The 18,049-nt window shown below is 49.9% G+C and overlaps 5 protein-coding genes across 5 annotated transcripts; 3 read left to right on the forward strand and 2 right to left on the reverse strand.

The window, feature by feature from the left end:
- Window positions 1-521: 521 nt before the first annotated feature.
- PFICI_00588 (uncharacterized protein) lies at window positions 522-1,495 on the reverse strand (the record flags this gene model as incomplete). Its single annotated transcript, XM_007829169.1, has 4 exons — window positions 522-893; window positions 968-1,111; window positions 1,167-1,195; window positions 1,309-1,495. The coding sequence occupies 4 exons, from the start codon at window positions 1,493-1,495 to the stop codon at window positions 522-524; spliced, it is 732 nt and encodes a 243-aa protein (XP_007827360.1).
- Window positions 1,496-7,781: 6,286 nt separating this feature from the next.
- PFICI_00589 (uncharacterized protein) lies at window positions 7,782-8,928 on the forward strand (the record flags this gene model as incomplete). Its single annotated transcript, XM_007829170.1, has 2 exons — window positions 7,782-7,835; window positions 7,894-8,928. The coding sequence occupies 2 exons, from the start codon at window positions 7,782-7,784 to the stop codon at window positions 8,926-8,928; spliced, it is 1,089 nt and encodes a 362-aa protein (XP_007827361.1).
- An 876-nt stretch (window positions 8,929-9,804) lies between these two features.
- Window positions 9,805-10,997, forward strand: PFICI_00590 (DNA repair protein rhp51; the record flags this gene model as incomplete). Its single annotated transcript, XM_007829171.1, has 3 exons — window positions 9,805-9,906; window positions 9,971-10,118; window positions 10,180-10,997. The coding sequence occupies 3 exons, from the start codon at window positions 9,805-9,807 to the stop codon at window positions 10,995-10,997; spliced, it is 1,068 nt and encodes a 355-aa protein (XP_007827362.1).
- Window positions 10,998-11,608: 611 nt separating this feature from the next.
- Window positions 11,609-15,250, forward strand: PFICI_00591 (uncharacterized protein; the record flags this gene model as incomplete). Its single annotated transcript, XM_007829172.1, has 3 exons — window positions 11,609-12,230; window positions 12,283-14,331; window positions 14,385-15,250. The coding sequence occupies 3 exons, from the start codon at window positions 11,609-11,611 to the stop codon at window positions 15,248-15,250; spliced, it is 3,537 nt and encodes a 1,178-aa protein (XP_007827363.1).
- Window positions 15,251-15,855: 605 nt separating this feature from the next.
- Window positions 15,856-17,039, reverse strand: PFICI_00592 (Vacuolar protein sorting-associated protein 26; the record flags this gene model as incomplete). Its single annotated transcript, XM_007829173.1, has 3 exons — window positions 15,856-16,140; window positions 16,211-16,683; window positions 16,823-17,039. The coding sequence occupies 3 exons, from the start codon at window positions 17,037-17,039 to the stop codon at window positions 15,856-15,858; spliced, it is 975 nt and encodes a 324-aa protein (XP_007827364.1).
- Window positions 17,040-18,049: the final 1,010 nt, after the last annotated feature.

An 18,049-nucleotide genomic window follows, 5' to 3' on the forward strand; every position in this document is an offset into this window, starting at 1 on the left:
AGTGAGCTGCAATTGATGCGGAAACGGATATGCCTTTAACGAACACCATCTTTCTGCTCAGCCGAGCAATTCATCAATCGACAGAAAGTCTTGGATTATTTCTAGCTCCATGAAATGAAGGATCCGAAATATCTCAAATTTTCCATGACCAGGCATAAACTTTATTCAGCGGTCCATGAACCCGTTGAGATAGAGTTTTTGAAGAGCAGTTATAACCAGGAAGGAGAGAAAAGGACTTATGTGATTGTAGTTTCTCATTATCATTATCCGTATGTTCTCTTCTTTGGCCTTAAATACCAAATCCAGAGCTAAACCTTGCTGTGGCAGTATGACTTCTAAACTAGACGAACTCAGCGAGCGACTAATCATCGATCAAACTCAATCGCAACCTTTCTTTTCGTTGCGATTGGTTGTTGTTATATACTGATACTGTTGTTCTCATTCCAACATCCATAATACCAAAACCATGATATTGGTGATTTTCAGAAGGTCTTAGCTGGGCGCACAACCCCCCTTCTAATTTATTGCATCTCTTGGCCTTCCATTGATTGGGATGATGTTGGCCTCTCAATGTGTCCTAGTTCTGCCCCTTGCCCGCTTTGTGCTCTCTTTCGGCCAGGAATGAATCGAGACATGCCTTGACTATGTGTGCTGGGTTCTTGTGAGTCTCCGAACCTGGCGAACAGGCCTCGTTTCTTTGGCGCCTGCTGCTGTGGCTTGTTGGTGGCATCATCGTTGAGGCCGACATCTTCGAAGCCTTCTTCAGCCGTGGGAGGCTCGCGATCAAAAGAGCGGTCTCTGACTGATGTTCTAGGCATGCGTGGGAAGCGCGCAGAGTCGAGACTTGTTCGCGCTGGGATATCATGCACAATGGGTGCTCTGGCAGTAATGTCCTTAAAAATATGGTGTTAATTTGGCCATCTGACTAACGCATCATTTGTGGGGTTTCCAAAGATAGGAGGCATACAAAGGACCGTCTGTACGAATCAAATGATTCTCGTGAGATGGAGAAATGTTCAATGTCGCCGAGGCTGCTTCGTGTATCCATCGACGTCCTCGTGGGAATACCGGGTCGTCGCGGCCAGAGGCCTTTCTCTTCGCTTGGCGAGGGCTACATTGCGTCAGCAGTCGAGATCTGGAAAACCGGAGGGGATTGCGACACCTACCGGGAGATAGACACCACTGTCGTTGACAACTAAAGAGGGAAGTGCTCATCAGTACCGAGTCCTCAATTGCGCATCATATTTGCATAGTTTCAGAGATCACGCCGGCGCATTACTCGCTACAGGAGGTGCGTGTGGTGCATACCGCTCATCTTGTAATCGCCATTGTCTCGGCTCTTGTTGCTTCGAATGCTCAGGGCAGACGAGGCCTTGGATCCGACGGTGTCGACCCGTTCAAAACCGGGATGTGACGCATCTTGTGCAGACAATAATTCGGGGCGAAAGTTCTCGTCGTTGCCAGCCTTCCTGGCAAAAGGGTTTCGAATCGGCATGATGGGCGAAACGGGATATGCGAAGCAATGCGAGGGCGATGCAGTGGAATAGAAGCTTAAGGCGCAATTGAGCTACTACTATCGTACGTGTTTGGCTGGGGTATTGTGGGTTTCCCGCTCGTTCGGGGCGAGTGAATGACGTGGGAGCAGCTCAAACAAGGGCTACTAGGTTGTGGCGTGGGTCTGGCCTCAATCGTGGTTGTTAATGGTCCTGCTTGGTATACGGGTATATGAGTTGAGATAGGTCAGAGAAGCAGAGCAGTAATTTCAACGACGCCGAAACGATTAGAGGAAAAGAGAGGAAAAGGTTGTTAGTTCTAGAAGCCGAGGCCGACTCAAGTGCCAGTTGGGAATACTAGTAGTCCCCTACCTACCTATCTGCGCCGTGCTACCAGCGCATCAACCCGCCTTGCCCGCCCCCATCAAGTCAGTTCTCCACGCGATCCATGACCCAATGAATAATGTAGCCAGCCTCGACTGTCCAATCCAAGGCCGGGGAAGTGACGATCACCCGGGACCATGGTGGGCAGTGCGACCGATCTCCTGGGCTCCAACCAAGCATGAAAATAGAAAGAAAAAAAAAGGAATGGGATCAGACTACCTTGGATGGAAGCTCTGCAACTTGGCACCCACCGCATTTGGCGGCACCGCTGACCTGACTGGCTGCTGACTGCAGGAAAGGGGAGCGAAGAAGCAAACCCTGCGTCTGTGGAGCGACAGACTTTTGGCTGCGGCCTGTCTGTCTGCTGTGATAGCAATTCAGTAGGGTATGTGTATGCTCATTGCCACACCGCAATCCTCCACAAGCAGACTCTTTCTTGCGCTACTCATCGCCCGCCCACATTTCCACCACCAGAGACCACTCACCAGGAACAAGAGAAAACGGACATGCAAGGGCCTGCCTACATTAGAGCTGCCCGTGACAGCGCTTTCCGCAGAGCATGCATGACTCGGGGGAGACGGCACACACACCCGTAGTAGTCAAGCAGCTGTGTACCTAGCAGAGTTTGACTTTTTTCCTTGGGTACACTATTCCATACCTGTCTTGCCTGTCTCGCCTGTCAACCGCCTGAGCCGAAGCATTTTTACAATGGGCTGTCTTTTGCAGAGTCGGACCTGCGTCTGATTTTGGCGAGGTGCGAAATCTATGAAGTCAATTCTTCCTGATTTGCACCGTTGCTAACGTTAGCCCTGCATCCAACAAGCCCGCCTATTCGACGCCTGGCGGATAGAGTTTGACTTGGGCCTTGATTAGTAGACACTCATTACGTAGCTGATGGTGCAGGAAATCTCACCAGAGACCAGACCTGCTTCTCTTCCTCGCCCTCTCAATTGCACGTGTGAGTCTCCAATGTGCCCGCCATCATATACCGACATACTCGGGCAAAATCTCTGCACATGCCGACGTCAGTCGGGAGCCGCTTACCAGAGAGAGACAGGCTGATCTGCTCTCGCCCGGGGCAGCGATCTTGTCCAACCCACCACCATTTGGTTATTGTGGTCAGGTAACTGACAATAGTGGTGAGATTGACATGGCACAGCATCATGTATGTCAAAAGAAGGCACTGCCCCAAATGACCGTTATGCTCCTCGAATCTTTGCATGCCTACTCAAAAGATACTGTAGAGAAACTCAGGTAAGTATCCACAAATCCATGGATGCCCGCCAGTTCAGGTCGACTGCATGCAATAAGGGTCCTTTGACTCCTTTCAAGCTATATTATCGAATCAACGACCAGCAAGACCTGCACTCCTTGCAGCCCGCATCTGACTCAGCTCACCAGTGCTCAGCATGAAAATAACAGAGAATCTGTGCACCAAAGGAAAAAAAAAAAGAATTCGACCATAACAGCTAAAAAGAAACTTCTTGTTCCGAGCCTTGCTGCGTGATAACTTATTAGCATGCCTTCTCTGACACCGTCGCGGTTTGGGATACTCGGGTTGACGTCATATCTAATAGACTCCAAATGCTGCATCAGCTTAACCTCTTTGCCGCAAGCCACAACTTTTAGCCCCGACTATTCCCAGTCATAGCCAGTAAAGTATGGTGACGAATACCACCGCAAAATACACACTTACCCCAAGGTACTCTTGCTTAGAGACCAAATCAACTCTATTCATGTCGCAGCCATTGTAAATAAGCTTGATTATTGGAGAAGCGTATGTCAAGAGTTCCGTCTTTTGAATTGTAGGTGGGAACACTAGCACCTGAAAACATAGAATTTGCATCTGAACATGCAGGCGGAACAATTGAGGTTGGTTAGTTGGTTTACGGCAATCAATGGTGAAAGCAGCCTGCACCATTGTCTCTTGACTTGGTGTATGTACATTCAAGACTCGACTTGCCTGCGATATGAAATGTCACTGCGTGAATTGTAAGTTTCTGCCTGCATTTCGAGATTGAAGCATGGTTCAGTGGTTGCGGGTAGCTGAAATGTAGGTAATGGCATTTGCTCGCGCACTCTTTTATTCACTTTCACTTGTCAAGGTATAAATCGTCGCCCACATTGACCAAAGATGGAAGATCAATGCCGTGGGCGACTTGTGGCCGTTAAATCGAAATCGATATTTCGGATGCAAGCTCCATCCAAATGTCCCAAAAATAGAAACAAAAGTCATGTGTATGATACACTGCAATTATCCACGAGGCGAAATAAAGCTCGGATTATTCACAAGAATTTCTTCTTCGTCGGGTCGAGGATTCCAATATTTACAACTCATTTCCTGGTCCATTGCGTAGAAAAGTAACAAATATTAGTCCAAAGGCCAAACCCAATACAGGCCTTTGTACAAAATCATAAAGGCCTGCAGCAAAGTGAAAATCACAATACCAATTCCAATCAGAGAAGAAAACATTGACTTCTAGGCACGCAGTCTTCAGTGACTTTTATCATACCGAAAAAGCAAAGTTCGTCACATTGGAAGTGGGCCAGGGTCGCAACGACGAAAGGAAAATCGTGTATCGTAGTAGTAGTCCGTCTAGCAAATACTGAAGACATTGCTTTCTACTACATGCGTCAACTTGAAATAGTTTTTTTTTTTTTTTTTTTTTTGCGCTCAAGACTGTTCTTACTTGAACCACAACAAGCGACACGAGACGTTGTTCCTATAATCTACACTCGACAGACGGCGGGCCTAGGCACTATACTAGAACGTTCATGAGTGGGCTCCACGAAAAGCGGAGCGATCTTGAGAGATCGACAGGGACAAGGACAACGCAGCCTAGCCCAGATGAACCAGGGACCATCGTCCGGGGACCCGAGCAAAAGCTAATGTTCGAGCCTCAAGTCCATGCTCTTGTTCGCCTGAGCACGAGTCCTTGGGCTAGGTTACTAAACGCCAAGGGACGGGGGTTAGAAGTCCGATGTTGAGCTGATGAATACGGCGAAATGACGAGTACAGTAGTCAAGAAATCGATCAAGACGAAAAGGTTCAAAGTGGGGGTCGTATCAGTACGTAACAACAAACAGATGTTTACCCTTCAACCTGGCAGTCGGATCGGGTGGATTTTCAGTATGTAGCGTGGCCAGGCTTTCATGTCAACATGTGGGAGTTTTCCAATATTTACCTACAAAAATTCCCGTCCGGCCTAGAATGATCCCGACGCTGTGCGACGGATGAATAGACAGACGTCTGGGGAGAAAAGGCTCGTGTTGTTCGAATGGACCGTCCAGTATCGGGCACGCAAGCATCTGCCGACCCAGATAGGGCTGAGTTCAGGTTGCCGTCGTCAGCTCCTTTCTTTCCATGAATATGTTCTGGAATGAAAACAGAAGCACGTTTGTTTTCATTGCCGGTTCCATTGGAGCGGCAGGAACAAATCGAGGTGGCCATCTTACTCGCGACCTGTTTTGCCGAGACGGAACGCATCGAGAATGTGCCGATTCTTAATTATGTTGTACCTGATCTTTCTCACCCTAGAGCCTGGATTAATGTGTACGAATACGTGCAATACCTCTTCTCCAGATATACCTAATACTCAGGCGAGCCAAACCCCCCAGTCAGATCTCAATTAAATTCCCGGCGGTCGGACCTAAAACCACGTTAGTCAACATTGGGACAGGTGAACAACCTTAGTTCAACCTGAAGCAATGGGTCCTGCCGAGAAATGGATCCTCTGCACACGGAAACGCAGGGCCAAGGACGAGCTCAGGCTTCTCAAAACTCTGTTCGTATTCACTCGATGCTTTTTCCTGCCTGCAAGGGCGATCATTGTCTCTTAGTCACTTGTCTAGAAGAAAAAAAAAACGGGAAACCAACCGACCCAACCAACCTGTAACCGGGGACGCGTACGAGCTGGCCAGGCCAGACCAACGGTGCAGCAAAAAAAGGCTTGCAGAGTTATAACAAGGTGCATTACCATGCCATCCTAACCTGCAATGGCATGATTGATGTATCTTGCTACATCCTATTACGGTGAAAGGAAATTGTGTACAGAGTACTCAACAGGTAACGCCATAACTTGCAGTTTGGTCACTCGAGCGACAAAGGGAAGGCAAACTCCCTCCGGTTAGGTAGAGGATCCGGGTAAAGTCGTGCTGGTTTTTCACCCGCCGAATCGCTCAGAGTCTGGACCGATCGAAGTTACTATAACCGACATGTCTATAGCAGAGCACGAGAGGGGCGTTATAGTAAGTTCCCACACAACATTGTATGCCCATCAGCGGGCAGCACTGCAGTCCTCTTTGCCCTCGTGGGCAGAACGTGGCCCCTGGAATAGCAATTCAAGCACATGAATTCTAAATTCTAGCCGCTTCGCTGACCCGTCACCGTTACACAGGTAACACGAGAACCAAAGGCCACCGCATGCGCGGCATAGCAAGCATAGGAGGAGGTACAATTAGTAGTGGCACCGTGCCCACGCCGGCCTTTGCCAGGGCATCCCCGGCTCCATATATCGTTTCCTTCAGTCTCGACTCTCGAGCAATTCATCATCCTGATGGACCTTTCGGGTTGCAGCCTCGAATGGGTGTACATTTTGCGCATGGGCTCTCTACCTTTGACAGGATCTACATGACCTAAGTGAATGCTACTGACAAGCGTCGTCTTCATATCCAAGGTATTTGCAAATAGACTATCCTCTAGTCAGTTTGGGAAACATACCGGCCAAGAATGCCCATCCATCATCCCCAACGCTCGGGCACGATCTGATCTTTCATAATTTGCTGTTGGTATCCGTGTTGCATGTCTTATACAAAACCCTCTGTAAGTCCCGTCTGACCGCTCCTGGCCGAGCCACATGGGAAACGGTGTGTCTGTCCAACTTCCTTTCGCCTTTTCGTTCTTTTCTGTTTGTTGCTTGCTGCACGATTGGATCCAATTGATCCTATCCCCTCGTTCGAGAACGTGCCGCTTGGTCCTGGGGTCCTTGCACCGGCTATATTCGCCTGCGCTGGTCTATTGACGCTCTGCAACGCAACCTCTACGTGGCTACAGAAGCAATCAATATTTCGGTACCCTTTTATTACTTTTTTTTTTTTTAACCCTTTGCCCTCATTGCCCTAAGCCAATTTCTCTTGATCCTTGCTGGCTTCAATTTCTTAATCGGTATTTTCACTCCCTTCGTTGCGACCCCAAAACGGTTTTCGGCTTCCTCGAATAGTCCAGCCTCGAGCAGTCAGTCCCGGTTGCACTAGGCCATAACATATATTCAACCCAGATCCTGCAGCGGGTCTGCTGTGATCAAGAGTCTCTTTCTCGCCGGTTGAGGACTTGAAATTAAAACGGCCACAGTACTTGGCTACTATTCTTTCATTCAGAGGAGAAAAAAACAACGTCAACTCTTATTCAATAGCACAACTCGTTTGTTGCCGCGCCATTCGTTGAGCAAACACAGCTCTCATTATCCTGTACAGAGCTGCTTTGAGCACAAAAGCTCGTACTCCCCAAGTTTGACAAAGCACGAATACTTTCGTACTTGGGTGTATTTGCTTCGTATTCTGCTCCGGCGGCTGTTCCGATCATTACACCATTCACCGCCCGACCTGCATGCACGTACGGCGCTTGCATTATTGAAGCTCCAACGGCTTCTCGGCCACACAAATTTCATCATCAGCTGCAAGCTGAGTGTTTCGGGACTGGACGACCGCCACAAAATTTCCCGCCGTCCTTCCATTATCGTATCATTTGGACATATTCCGTCATAATTCATTCTCGGCATTGCCTCGGCCGGCGGCTTCTTAAATACCATCTCTTGACCCCTCCTCGACTGCTCCTTCTAGCAAGCAGTGCCGCCCGCACACGTACACACACACACACGTACACATACAAACATACACACCAACAACATGACGGGCATTCGCTTCTTCACAAACTGGGAGTTATGGCAGGAAATGACTTTCGTAGGTAGCCCCATTAACTTACTTGTACGAGTTTGCAAATACTGATATCCTGGCCCAGGTCCTTGCCTGTGCAATCGTGCTCGTATTCTTTGCCGGTCTTGGCAAACTTTGGTGGATCAACAGATCAGTTCGGAAACATGAACAGCTCGACGAGGAGAAAAAGACAAGAATGTCTGAAATCGAAAAGGTCGGCATCCCCGCCAGGAGACGAGCAGAGATCCCATTTGGCGTGCGAGCTATCCAGAGCGGCATTGAGGTGGACGGAATCTGGATCTCGAGACCCGGCACGCCCAACTCACAAATTCCACCAGCTACATCGACCGTCACATTGACGTCCGAAACTGACCCCAAGGGCAAGGCCAAAGTGACAACAGAGGAGGCGAGCCCATCTCTGTACCAAAGTTCCGCAGCGAGTGTCATTGAAGGCGGCTCATCGCCTCCAAGATCACCAGCCACATATGCCCAGCAGACCTACAGACCCAAGCATGCGACAACCCGGTCGGCATCACGATTGAGCGAAGCACATACCGTTGGTTCGCCGAATGAGCTCGAAGGTGGTTCAGCGGAACGACCTGCAATCCAGACATACGTGCCAAGAACGACATTTGGGACAAGACCGTCGCCGACACAGTCATCCAGCCAAGGAGACCGTACCTCTAGCTCCTCGGAAGAAGCTTACATCCCTTCGCGTCAGTCTAGTATACGGACTCACTCACGGAACAAGAGCCCGTTTCCAGAATTCCGAGGATACTTTCCTGCATCTCCGCAAGGTTCGCCAGAAAACCCTTTTGCCACTCCAGAAGGAGGTCGGACTAGACAAGCAAGCGATGTATCAACATTTCGACTTCCCACGGGAGTGCAGAATGCGCCAATGTCAGCGCCTACACGTTCCTACTCGGGCGAGACTCATGCCAACCGGGCATCTCGTAGGGTGAATGAAGGGTTCGAAGTGCTCCCTGCAGGAACATTTGGGCCTGACCCGCCCGCCAATGGCAGCAATGTCGACCTGGAGCGTGGTGATGGGTCAAGAAGTAGCACGCGATACTCCAGACCCGTGCTAAACAAGTTGCAGAAGAGAGACAGCAGCCGTTGATGCCGATCAAGACCGATGCGGTATCACGATCGCTCACTTTAATGATTGTACATACGAGAGAACAGTCTCGCGGTTTGTGCATATGTTGAGACTGTTTGCTTCATTTACCCATATTGTATTAGACATACCTCTGGCTTTAGCGATCTGCATTGTAATCGAGAAAGGGGGGAAAAAGGAGAAGAGCACGGGTCTTGGGGGGAGAAACGCGAAGGAAAAGAGGACACTTTGGGAAGCTGCCTCGAGGATTTTGCTCTTTACATCCGAAAGGTGTGGATGAGTTAGATGGCATATAAATGAATGATAATGTCATCTTCCGAGAACGATTCTGAACTCACACTAAATAACTTACTCAGAGTGGTTCTACCTGTATGTGGACTCTGGAATTTGGCACTTGCAATTCTGGCATATAAGTCACAGTGATGAACTGGTCCGGCTGCAAATGAACCAGTATTTGAGAATATTCTATATAGGTATTTGCGTTCCGTCGAAACGTCAAACAGGCCAAGCTGAACAAGTCTAAAGGCAGCAGCTGACTCTAGGCGTTCAGCGCAAGACGAAAGTGAAGGAGTCCTGCAAACGTTTAGTAATTGATGCCCCCACAGCTCCTGCCTAAAGTCAGGTGACAGCGCTACTCGAGCGCGTGGCGAGTCGTCTTAGAGTCTTGTTGTTCTAGTGGGGCAACTCGCCAATCATTTAAATTGCCCCCAGACTTTTGAACGCGTTCGACGCGCTTCAGCTTCACTCCCTCTGTATTGGCCATCATCCAGGGAAAAAAAAAAACAAATTGGTTCCCTCACTTTTTCCGACACTACGCTCGTTCTACTGCAGTTTGCGCACGTATCGTTTCAATCGTCTATTCCCCAGCGGTTGTGAAAGATGGCGGAGGAATACGATGAAATGCAACATGGAGAGGGTGACGAGGGCGATGAGAGCGGTATGACCGGTCCTGGCGCCCCAACTCCTCTCTCAGCTCTCGAGGTAAGTCAACACCGATTTTCAGTCAACTGACCCGTCAACACTCTCCTGACTTGCTCGATAATAGGGAGTTGCTGGTCTTACCAAGCGTGACATTCAACTAGTCACAGATGGAGGTTACCAGACAGTAGAGTCTGTTGCCTACACACCCAGGCGGATGCTGGAGCAGATCAAAGGTATTTCTGAGCAGAAGGCTGCCAAGATTTTAGCTGAAGGTAAGTCATCTCGTCATGCAGGCCCATTGTCTCTCGAAAGCTAAGAAATTCTTCCCGAAAGCCTCGAAGCTCGTGCCGATGGGCTTCACCACAGCCACCGAGATGCACCAGAGGAGAAGTGAGCTGATCTCCATTACAACTGGCTCCAAGAACCTGGACACTCTTTTGGCCGGTGGTATCGAGACCGGCTCAGTTACTGAGCTGTTCGGCGAATTCAGGACAGGAAAGAGTCAGCTGTGCCATACCCTCGCAGTGACCTGCCAATTGCCTTTTGACATGGGCGGTGGTGAAGGCAAATGTCTCTACATCGATACCGAGGGCACATTTAGACCGGTCCGTCTTCTTGCCGTTGCCAATCGCTACGGTCTGTCTGGAGAGGAGGTCTTGGACAACGTTGCCTATGCTCGGGCATACAACTCCGACCACCAGCTGCAACTGCTCAATCAGGCATCACAGATGATGTGCGAAACGAGGTTCTCGCTATTGATCGTCGACAGTGCAACTGCACTCTACCGAACGGATTTCCTGGGTCGAGGCGAGCTATCATCACGACAGACACATCTTGCCAAGTTCATGCGTACACTACAGAGACTCGCAGATGAGTTTGGTATTGCAGTCGTTATCACCAACCAGGTTGTAGCCCAAGTCGATGGTGGACCTAGCTCCATGTTCAACCCGGACCCCAAGAAGCCTATTGGTGGCAACATCATTGCCCATGCCAGCACAACCAGAATCAGTTTCAAGAAGGGTAGAGGAGAGACTCGTATTGCGAAGATCTACGATAGTCCTTGTTTGCCTGAGAGTGATTGTCTCTTTGCCATCAACGAGGACGGTATTGGCGACCCGTCGCCAAAGGATATGGAGAAGATGGACAGGTAGCGTAGTCATTTCATGACGACTTGACAATGCACCTAACCATTACCATTTCCCGACTGATGTGGATTGCGATGAGAACACGATAATGCTGGATTGGAGGATATCACTATTGCATGGCTATGGCGTTTCTGATGGGTTGCTAAATACTAGAAGAACCTTGCTGTTTGAGCTCAAATTTACATTAATTCATTACGTGCATTATACCTACTACAAATGCTTTTGAAGAATCACATGATATAATCCAACTTTCTTTTCCTCTTCTCTTTTTGGAGAATTCGAATTTGAAATTAGGATATATCATAATAATTTTGAATTGACGGAATATTTATATTTTAGAAAAAAAAAAAGTTGTTTGACATAATTCTGTTCCAAGGTTTCAGCACGGCTCGTTGGAGCCCAAGTGGCACCAGGTGCCACGCCACCCGCGCAGAGCTCTGCCAGCTCCCCCAGCAACTAAATGCACTATTCTTCCTCAAGCTCCTCCAAGCTTCAAGATTCGCGTGCCAAATAAATATTAGGCAAATTCCCAACGTTCGTGTTTACAGCAGTCGCAAACTGCACCGACCACACCAAATTCCTTCGCGCGGCCTCAGCGCAGCCTAGATGGGTGCATCATGGCTCCTAGAGATCCCTTGTACCTCCACAAGGAAACTAGACTGAACCTCGAGCCCTCATCGCCCGCGCTGGTTGTCGACCTGAAGCTGTCGGCTGGCAGCGCCAACGGAAGAGGTATCAAGCGACCCAATGGAGGAGACGAAGACGACAAGCTCTTCCGCAAGAAGAACTGCGCAACAGCCTCGTCGGTATACCACAGAAAACACCATGCCGAACCGAAAAGCTTTCTCTGGCGCGTCCTAGATGGCAACACACTGCTGAGCATCCGCTGTATCGACGTTTGCAAGACCAAGAAAGCCCCAGACGCCAGCCTGGTCCTCAACTTACGATTCTCGCAACCCATACGACCCACATGCCTGGCACTTTCTGATCCACGCGATCATGATGCCCTCAGTGTCTTCGTCATTGACGAATCGAACCAGCTCTACACCATCGTCTTGAAGCCAGAGCATTTCCGAAAGCGCTCGACTGCCGAGATAGCGGACGCTTGCAAAATTCAGACAATACAGGCATTAGGCTTCAAGGCGCCGCATTGCTTGGTAGCTGCCGACGACAACTTGCTGGTAGTGACTACTCATGATGGCGGTATCATCAGATTAGACAGGAGCAGGAATCACGACGGTACGTACAGGTACATCTCTCATTGAGGTTTGCTGGGTCTAATATAACATAGTATCGCACCAATCATGGAAGGAAACACAATTTGGCTCCAAAGGATGGGGACAGAGCTTTCGCGGATTTCTAAAGGGCAGCCACACAGTGAGGTATGGCAATATTGACATGGACTTGAATGCTGCCGCATCAGCAGCCACAACCGATCTTGGTCAATACGATAGTTCCTTCCTCCTGACGGTCTGCTTGGACCACCGACTACGAATTTGGAACCTCGAGAACGGCCACATTTTCCATACACAAGATATCCTCCAGGCGGAACGTCACCCCCAGGAGATTGGAAAGTGGACCATTGACCCGGCACAGAACAACCTCATCAAGATCGTTGGAGCGACCGAAGGAAAGCGCCTGTGTGTGACCTATTCTCCAGTGGGTGCCGGGGAGTTCAAGTTCTGGAAGCTTGAGGCAGATGCTGAGGAGGGTGGCATAGCAGTCGATTCCTACTTCAAGACTTCACAACTTATTCCTCCTCCTCCGCCGGGCCCAGATGTCTGGACATTGGCAGATTTTACGGTGGCCCAGAATGGTCCCAAGGGTACACAGCTTTGGGTTATGTGGAAGAACAACATGACATACCGGGTGCAGCACGTGTCATTTCTACCCGAGGAGATCGATGAAGCATGGCGCGACGGATGGTCTGGTGTGTATGCCGAGAATTCACCCGTAGCAGCGCAAACATCCAGCCCATGCGACCCCACCGATCCAGCCGAGAAGTGGTTGCAGCTTATCCTCTACCCCGGCCGGTTCACCAATGCTACGCTTGAGACCGCACTCACTATGTACGAGCAAGGTCTTGGTTTGACGAGAGATTCAGCGGCCCGGCATAACAAGGGCCTTGCCGAAGCCATCTGCTCTGTACTTGGATCCACCCTGTCTCTCGAGCGTAGTTCGTCTGCGTCTGGTGGCATGGATTATGACAGTTTTCGAAGCGCCAGCGAGCTGCAGTGGCGCCGCTTCTACAGGCTCATTGAATTGCTGGATAAGCAACGAGGTGAAGCGCTCTCGCTATCGTATGAGCCTTCATCTGGCCTCTCCTGGGTTGTATGTGCAGACAGTCTGTCTTCACTCAGGGAGTGTAGCCGGCTGGAGCAAATCTGCCACAATCCGGCAACCCGTCACGAGGAACTCGAAAATGTGTCCTTGCTTATATCTACCGGCCTCAACTTTGTGGATGGCTTCTCGGACAGCATGTTGGAGATATGCAATTCGGTGTTGCGTTCGGAGCTATTCGAGAATTCAACCAAGACGGAGGACGAACGCATCCAATACTTTTCGGACAAGGCGGCCTTTTGGCGGCAGACATCAGATGAAGACTGCGCCCAGGTCACTGACGCTTTGGGCCCAAATTTCTCTCTGATCACTTTGGATCTATACCAAAGAACGGTCCAGTTGATGAAGGCCACAGAAGATTCACAACGAGAGCACAGATATCCCTTGACAGATTTCGGACGGAAACTGGCTGTCAAGGCTATTCAAGAGCTAGTCGAGCTCCAGTGGAACGTCTGCTTCAGCCAGCTCATCCTGCTGGTCCACATGGAGTTCGAGTTCGACACCCCAGAGGAAGCGCTTCACAACAGATTAGACATCGGTACTGTGTACAGATATCTGATCAGCTGCCTCCAAAGACTGTCGCTTGTGCGATGGCTGGTCAAGACGCAACTCCCACTCCCTCTGCAAAGCGTTGAAAAGCCAGATTACGCGGCCGGCCTCTCACCAGCTGCCTCAAAACGCCACCCGGAAGAGACGCAGATAATAACGGCATTTGAGGGCCTAGCTGGTCATCTTTTGGGAACAGCCGCGATTGACGCTATGCCTGCTGCATTGACATCGATCGCAACAAATCTTCTTGCAGAGAACAGTGATACAGCACTCCTTCCCCAATACTTTCAATGCGCTTTCCTCATGTGGAATAGACCTGATTTGGCTGCCGAAATCAGCCCCTACTCAGAGCAGGACCCGTTCTCAACATATGTGCAAGGACGAGTGCACCTCGGTTTGAAAGACTTCACCGCTGCAGCCAGTTATTTCAAGAAGGCAGCATATGGTTTAAGTAAGCATCCACCTCTTGTGATTCTGGCATCAATCCGCTAATAAATGACATAGGTCGAGCGATCAAGAATCCTGACAAGCACAGCAGTGGTCTTCTCAATGATACTGAATGGAGACTCTTCTACTGCGGCATGCCACAATACTATGCTCACGTCATTTCATTATTCGAGAAGGTACGGGCATACTCATTTGTGGTGGAATTCGCCGGTCTTGCCCTTCAGTTTATAAACCACACAACCAAAGATGCCGCCTCAATCAAGACCGAAATACAGAGCCGACTCTTCAACGGAGCTGTCAACATCTCACATTTCGATCTGGCGCACACGACACTGGTGGCCATGACGAACCGCGCGCTGCAGCGATCATTACTCCGGACTCTTATTGAGAAGATGTGCGATGGTCTCCATACCGCCGAGCTTGTCGAGCTCCCATTTCCAAACCTGGAGAATTCAGTCGACGATATCCTGGCACAACGATGCCGAGATACTATCGACATCATCACGGACAAGCCTTGGCACCAAATTCTCTATTCGTGGCGCATCAAGCGCAATGATTACCGTGGTGCCGCAGCCATCTTGCTTGATCGCATCAACAAGCTCCGGCAGCGACCTGATGCCGACGATGTGATCAGTGACGATGTCCTCGATACTGTCGTCACAAGACAGTATCTCATGCTCATCAACACACTGAGTTGTGTCGACGAGAAGCAAGCGTGGATCACTACCGAAGGCGCCGACAATAGTGATAGCCTAAAGGCTTCAGTATCCGGCTCGTTTGGCGGACTTGGAAAGAGAAAGGTTGTCACGCTTGCCGATATTCGACGTCAGTACCAGGGTGAGCTTGACCGCATTTCGGCCATCAGTGGTGATCAATGGCCATTGGTCTCAATGGACGGCGAGGAGATGGATCTTGAAGGTTGAGATCAACATGGCAAAGTTTGGTCTTTTTAGGGAGAAATGGTTACGTAGCATGTAGGAAGAAAGAGACCAAGGGGCCCTGCACTATTATTCAATTACAGGGAATTGCGTTGCCAATTTATTCATATCAGGCGAATGGAAACGGTACGGTTCAGAGGGGCAAAATTTTACATTTTTTATTTGCTTTTTGAAATTAGAGAAGTCGGTCTTTGGGACGCCTTGATCTTTTCTGAAAGAACCATGAACGCCGTGCCAATCAATCAAAGCTGCTGAATTCTCTCGGCCAGAAGAACCCTTTGGGATATCACCTATAGTATTGGTCACTGGCCCATTGAAGGGAAACCACTTACAGCCAACGTCCCAGCTATTACTGTCTCAGCAAGATCTCGGCGGAATCAAACTATGATTAGCGCTCCATCTGCTCATGGTACGTGTGAAACGATGATTATGAAGCCTGCCTAAAGCACTATTGGGGAATGCAGCGGAGATGGGATTTGAGATGATGTGAAACCCCCTGCTCATGGGCGGCTGCGTCGGCGCAAGCCCTTCACACCAGTGACTCGTATTATGGTCCCAGATTCGCATCTTTCGTGCTGTGCATGTGGCTTTTACGCCTCAACGGGTAGTGGTTTCGGTCCAGAAGGCTCCGCACGGCCTTCGGGCACAGATTGAATCAAGGGTTGGTTGCCAGCAGCCTCGGGTGCTTGCCGATAAAGAATAATCTCAGATTGCTTAAAGTATCGTCGCGCATCTTCGTCAATGAGGACCAGGGAAAGGTAATAACGAGTGGAGAACTTCTTGTTGACGTCCCGGAAAGTTGGCGTCAGGTCAAAACCACCGAGGAAGAGGCGGATCGGAATGGTCTCGCCACGGGATGGGGAGCCGTCCATGATCTATAGTTGAAGAAAGTCAGTCAGTACCTTGCGAGGTGTTAATCTTGTAATAGGAACCGTGAAGTCATACCTCAAATCGCACCAACGTTTCGCTCTCGTTGTACTGATTTGGAGCGGCGCCCGTAGTCTCGCGGCGGATGATGCTGAGCTCCATGTGCTTGATCTTGAGGCGCACGAGCAGGAAATAGATGCGGCCAACTATGACATCTTTGAGATGGTATTTGCTCTTGCTGTACTCGAACTCGATGTGAAGGCAGTCTTCGATACCCACGTCCATCTTGATGCTACTATTCATCTCGGGCGGGATGCGGTAGCTATACACCCAAAAGTCCTTCTCGCGGATGACGTCGGCCATGCGCCTGGAGACAGTCACGCGCACAAAGTAGCGCAACTTGACATTGATGCCATTGTATGACTCGTACTGCTTCTCGACATTTTTGAAATTAAAGTCAAAGGTCTGGGGATGCTGTAGTTCGCCTGGCGCCGCCAACTCCTGGTTCAGGGAGAGAAATTCGTAGTGATTACCGCGATCAAAAAACATTTCTGTAGTAAGGTGGCAGTCAGTACGGTGTTCAGTTGGCGACCTTGCCTCGTTGGGCTTCGTATGCGCTCATGGGGTCGGTGGTCAACTGGAACATGGCAGAGCCTACACTCAGCCGACGACAACCTCTTTAGTACATACCTATTGTACCAATAAATTGCACCTTGATGCCAGTATGCTCTAACCTCTTGCCATCCTTTGGTCTGACTGTCACGGCGCCCCTGACCGACTCGCCGTCCATGTATAGAGGGGCCTTTTCTCTCCTGTTCTTGTCAAGCTTGACATCGACCATCTGCCGGTTATCGGCGTCCTCCAGGACGATGTCAATATCCACCGGAGTGGAAAAGAAGTACGACATGATGGGCGTTTGGAGCTGCTCGATTTGTCGTCTCTGGTTGTGCGCCGGCTGGAAAGGTTGGCGATGTCGTTGAGAAAGGGAGCTATCTCGAAGGAGCTCGGTCTATCCCACTGTAGCACCACTCTGCGATGGGTGACCTTGGTACCGCGATTGCGCTTGGGCTGACAGGTCCAATGGCCGGAAGCCTGGGGGTGGGCTGGCTTCGACCCAAGCTGTTATGGGGTGGGATTGACCAGCCAATGAGATGCCAGTCTGGTGCGGACTGTTCGATGCCTGGGTAAACTGGTAGCTAACGCAGTTTTTAAACCAGTATCAAGAAACGCAGCTCTAGCAGGTTTAAAAGTTCGTCGAATTGATATATTGTAGACAAGCCTGTAGTGGGTTCAGACCAGTAACCGGGTCAGATTTATGTTATGTTGATTCACGGTTGAAGCTTCATGCAACGAGCGCTAAATGGAATATACCAGATTGCTTCAATAGAGGGGAGCAACTTGGGTGATGAGCGATGGCGACGGGCCTCAATATGCGGGCCAGCCAAGCAGCGGTACGTACTCCCAAAAAAGGAACTGGGCGATGACGATAAAATTGGTCAGTGCGTTGACAGGCCTTGAGACAAAAAAAAAAGTGGTCGGTGGATTTTCTAATGGAAGGAAGGAAGAAAGTGGCTTTGGCCAAATCGTGGCTGTGGGTTTCTGTGGCTGACCCCGCGCACAAGCCACGAATTCCGGGTCGGCTCTTTCCCAAAACCCTACGCACAATTTCGCAGCTCAAATTTTAGGGATCTCAGCCAAAGGCGTGGAACCTCGAAAAGTTCAGTTCGACCTCACACCACCGCATCGCCAATCCTTCAGGTACGGACAGTCCACCCCAGCCCTCGACATCTATTGCCGACCATCAGTTTCGCATCGACTATCTCTGTCGCTCGACGCTTGGTCAATTTCGGACTCAAAGTTTCGTGACGATTTGCTAACTTGCGCCCGCCGGATTTCAGGTCGATTCGCCCAGCCAGG

The sequence above is a fragment of the Pestalotiopsis fici genome (genome assembly GCF_000516985.1).
Source record: "Pestalotiopsis fici W106-1 unplaced genomic scaffold PFICI_Scf_1, whole genome shotgun sequence".
Classification (NCBI taxonomy): domain Eukaryota; kingdom Fungi; phylum Ascomycota; class Sordariomycetes; order Amphisphaeriales; family Sporocadaceae; genus Pestalotiopsis; species Pestalotiopsis fici.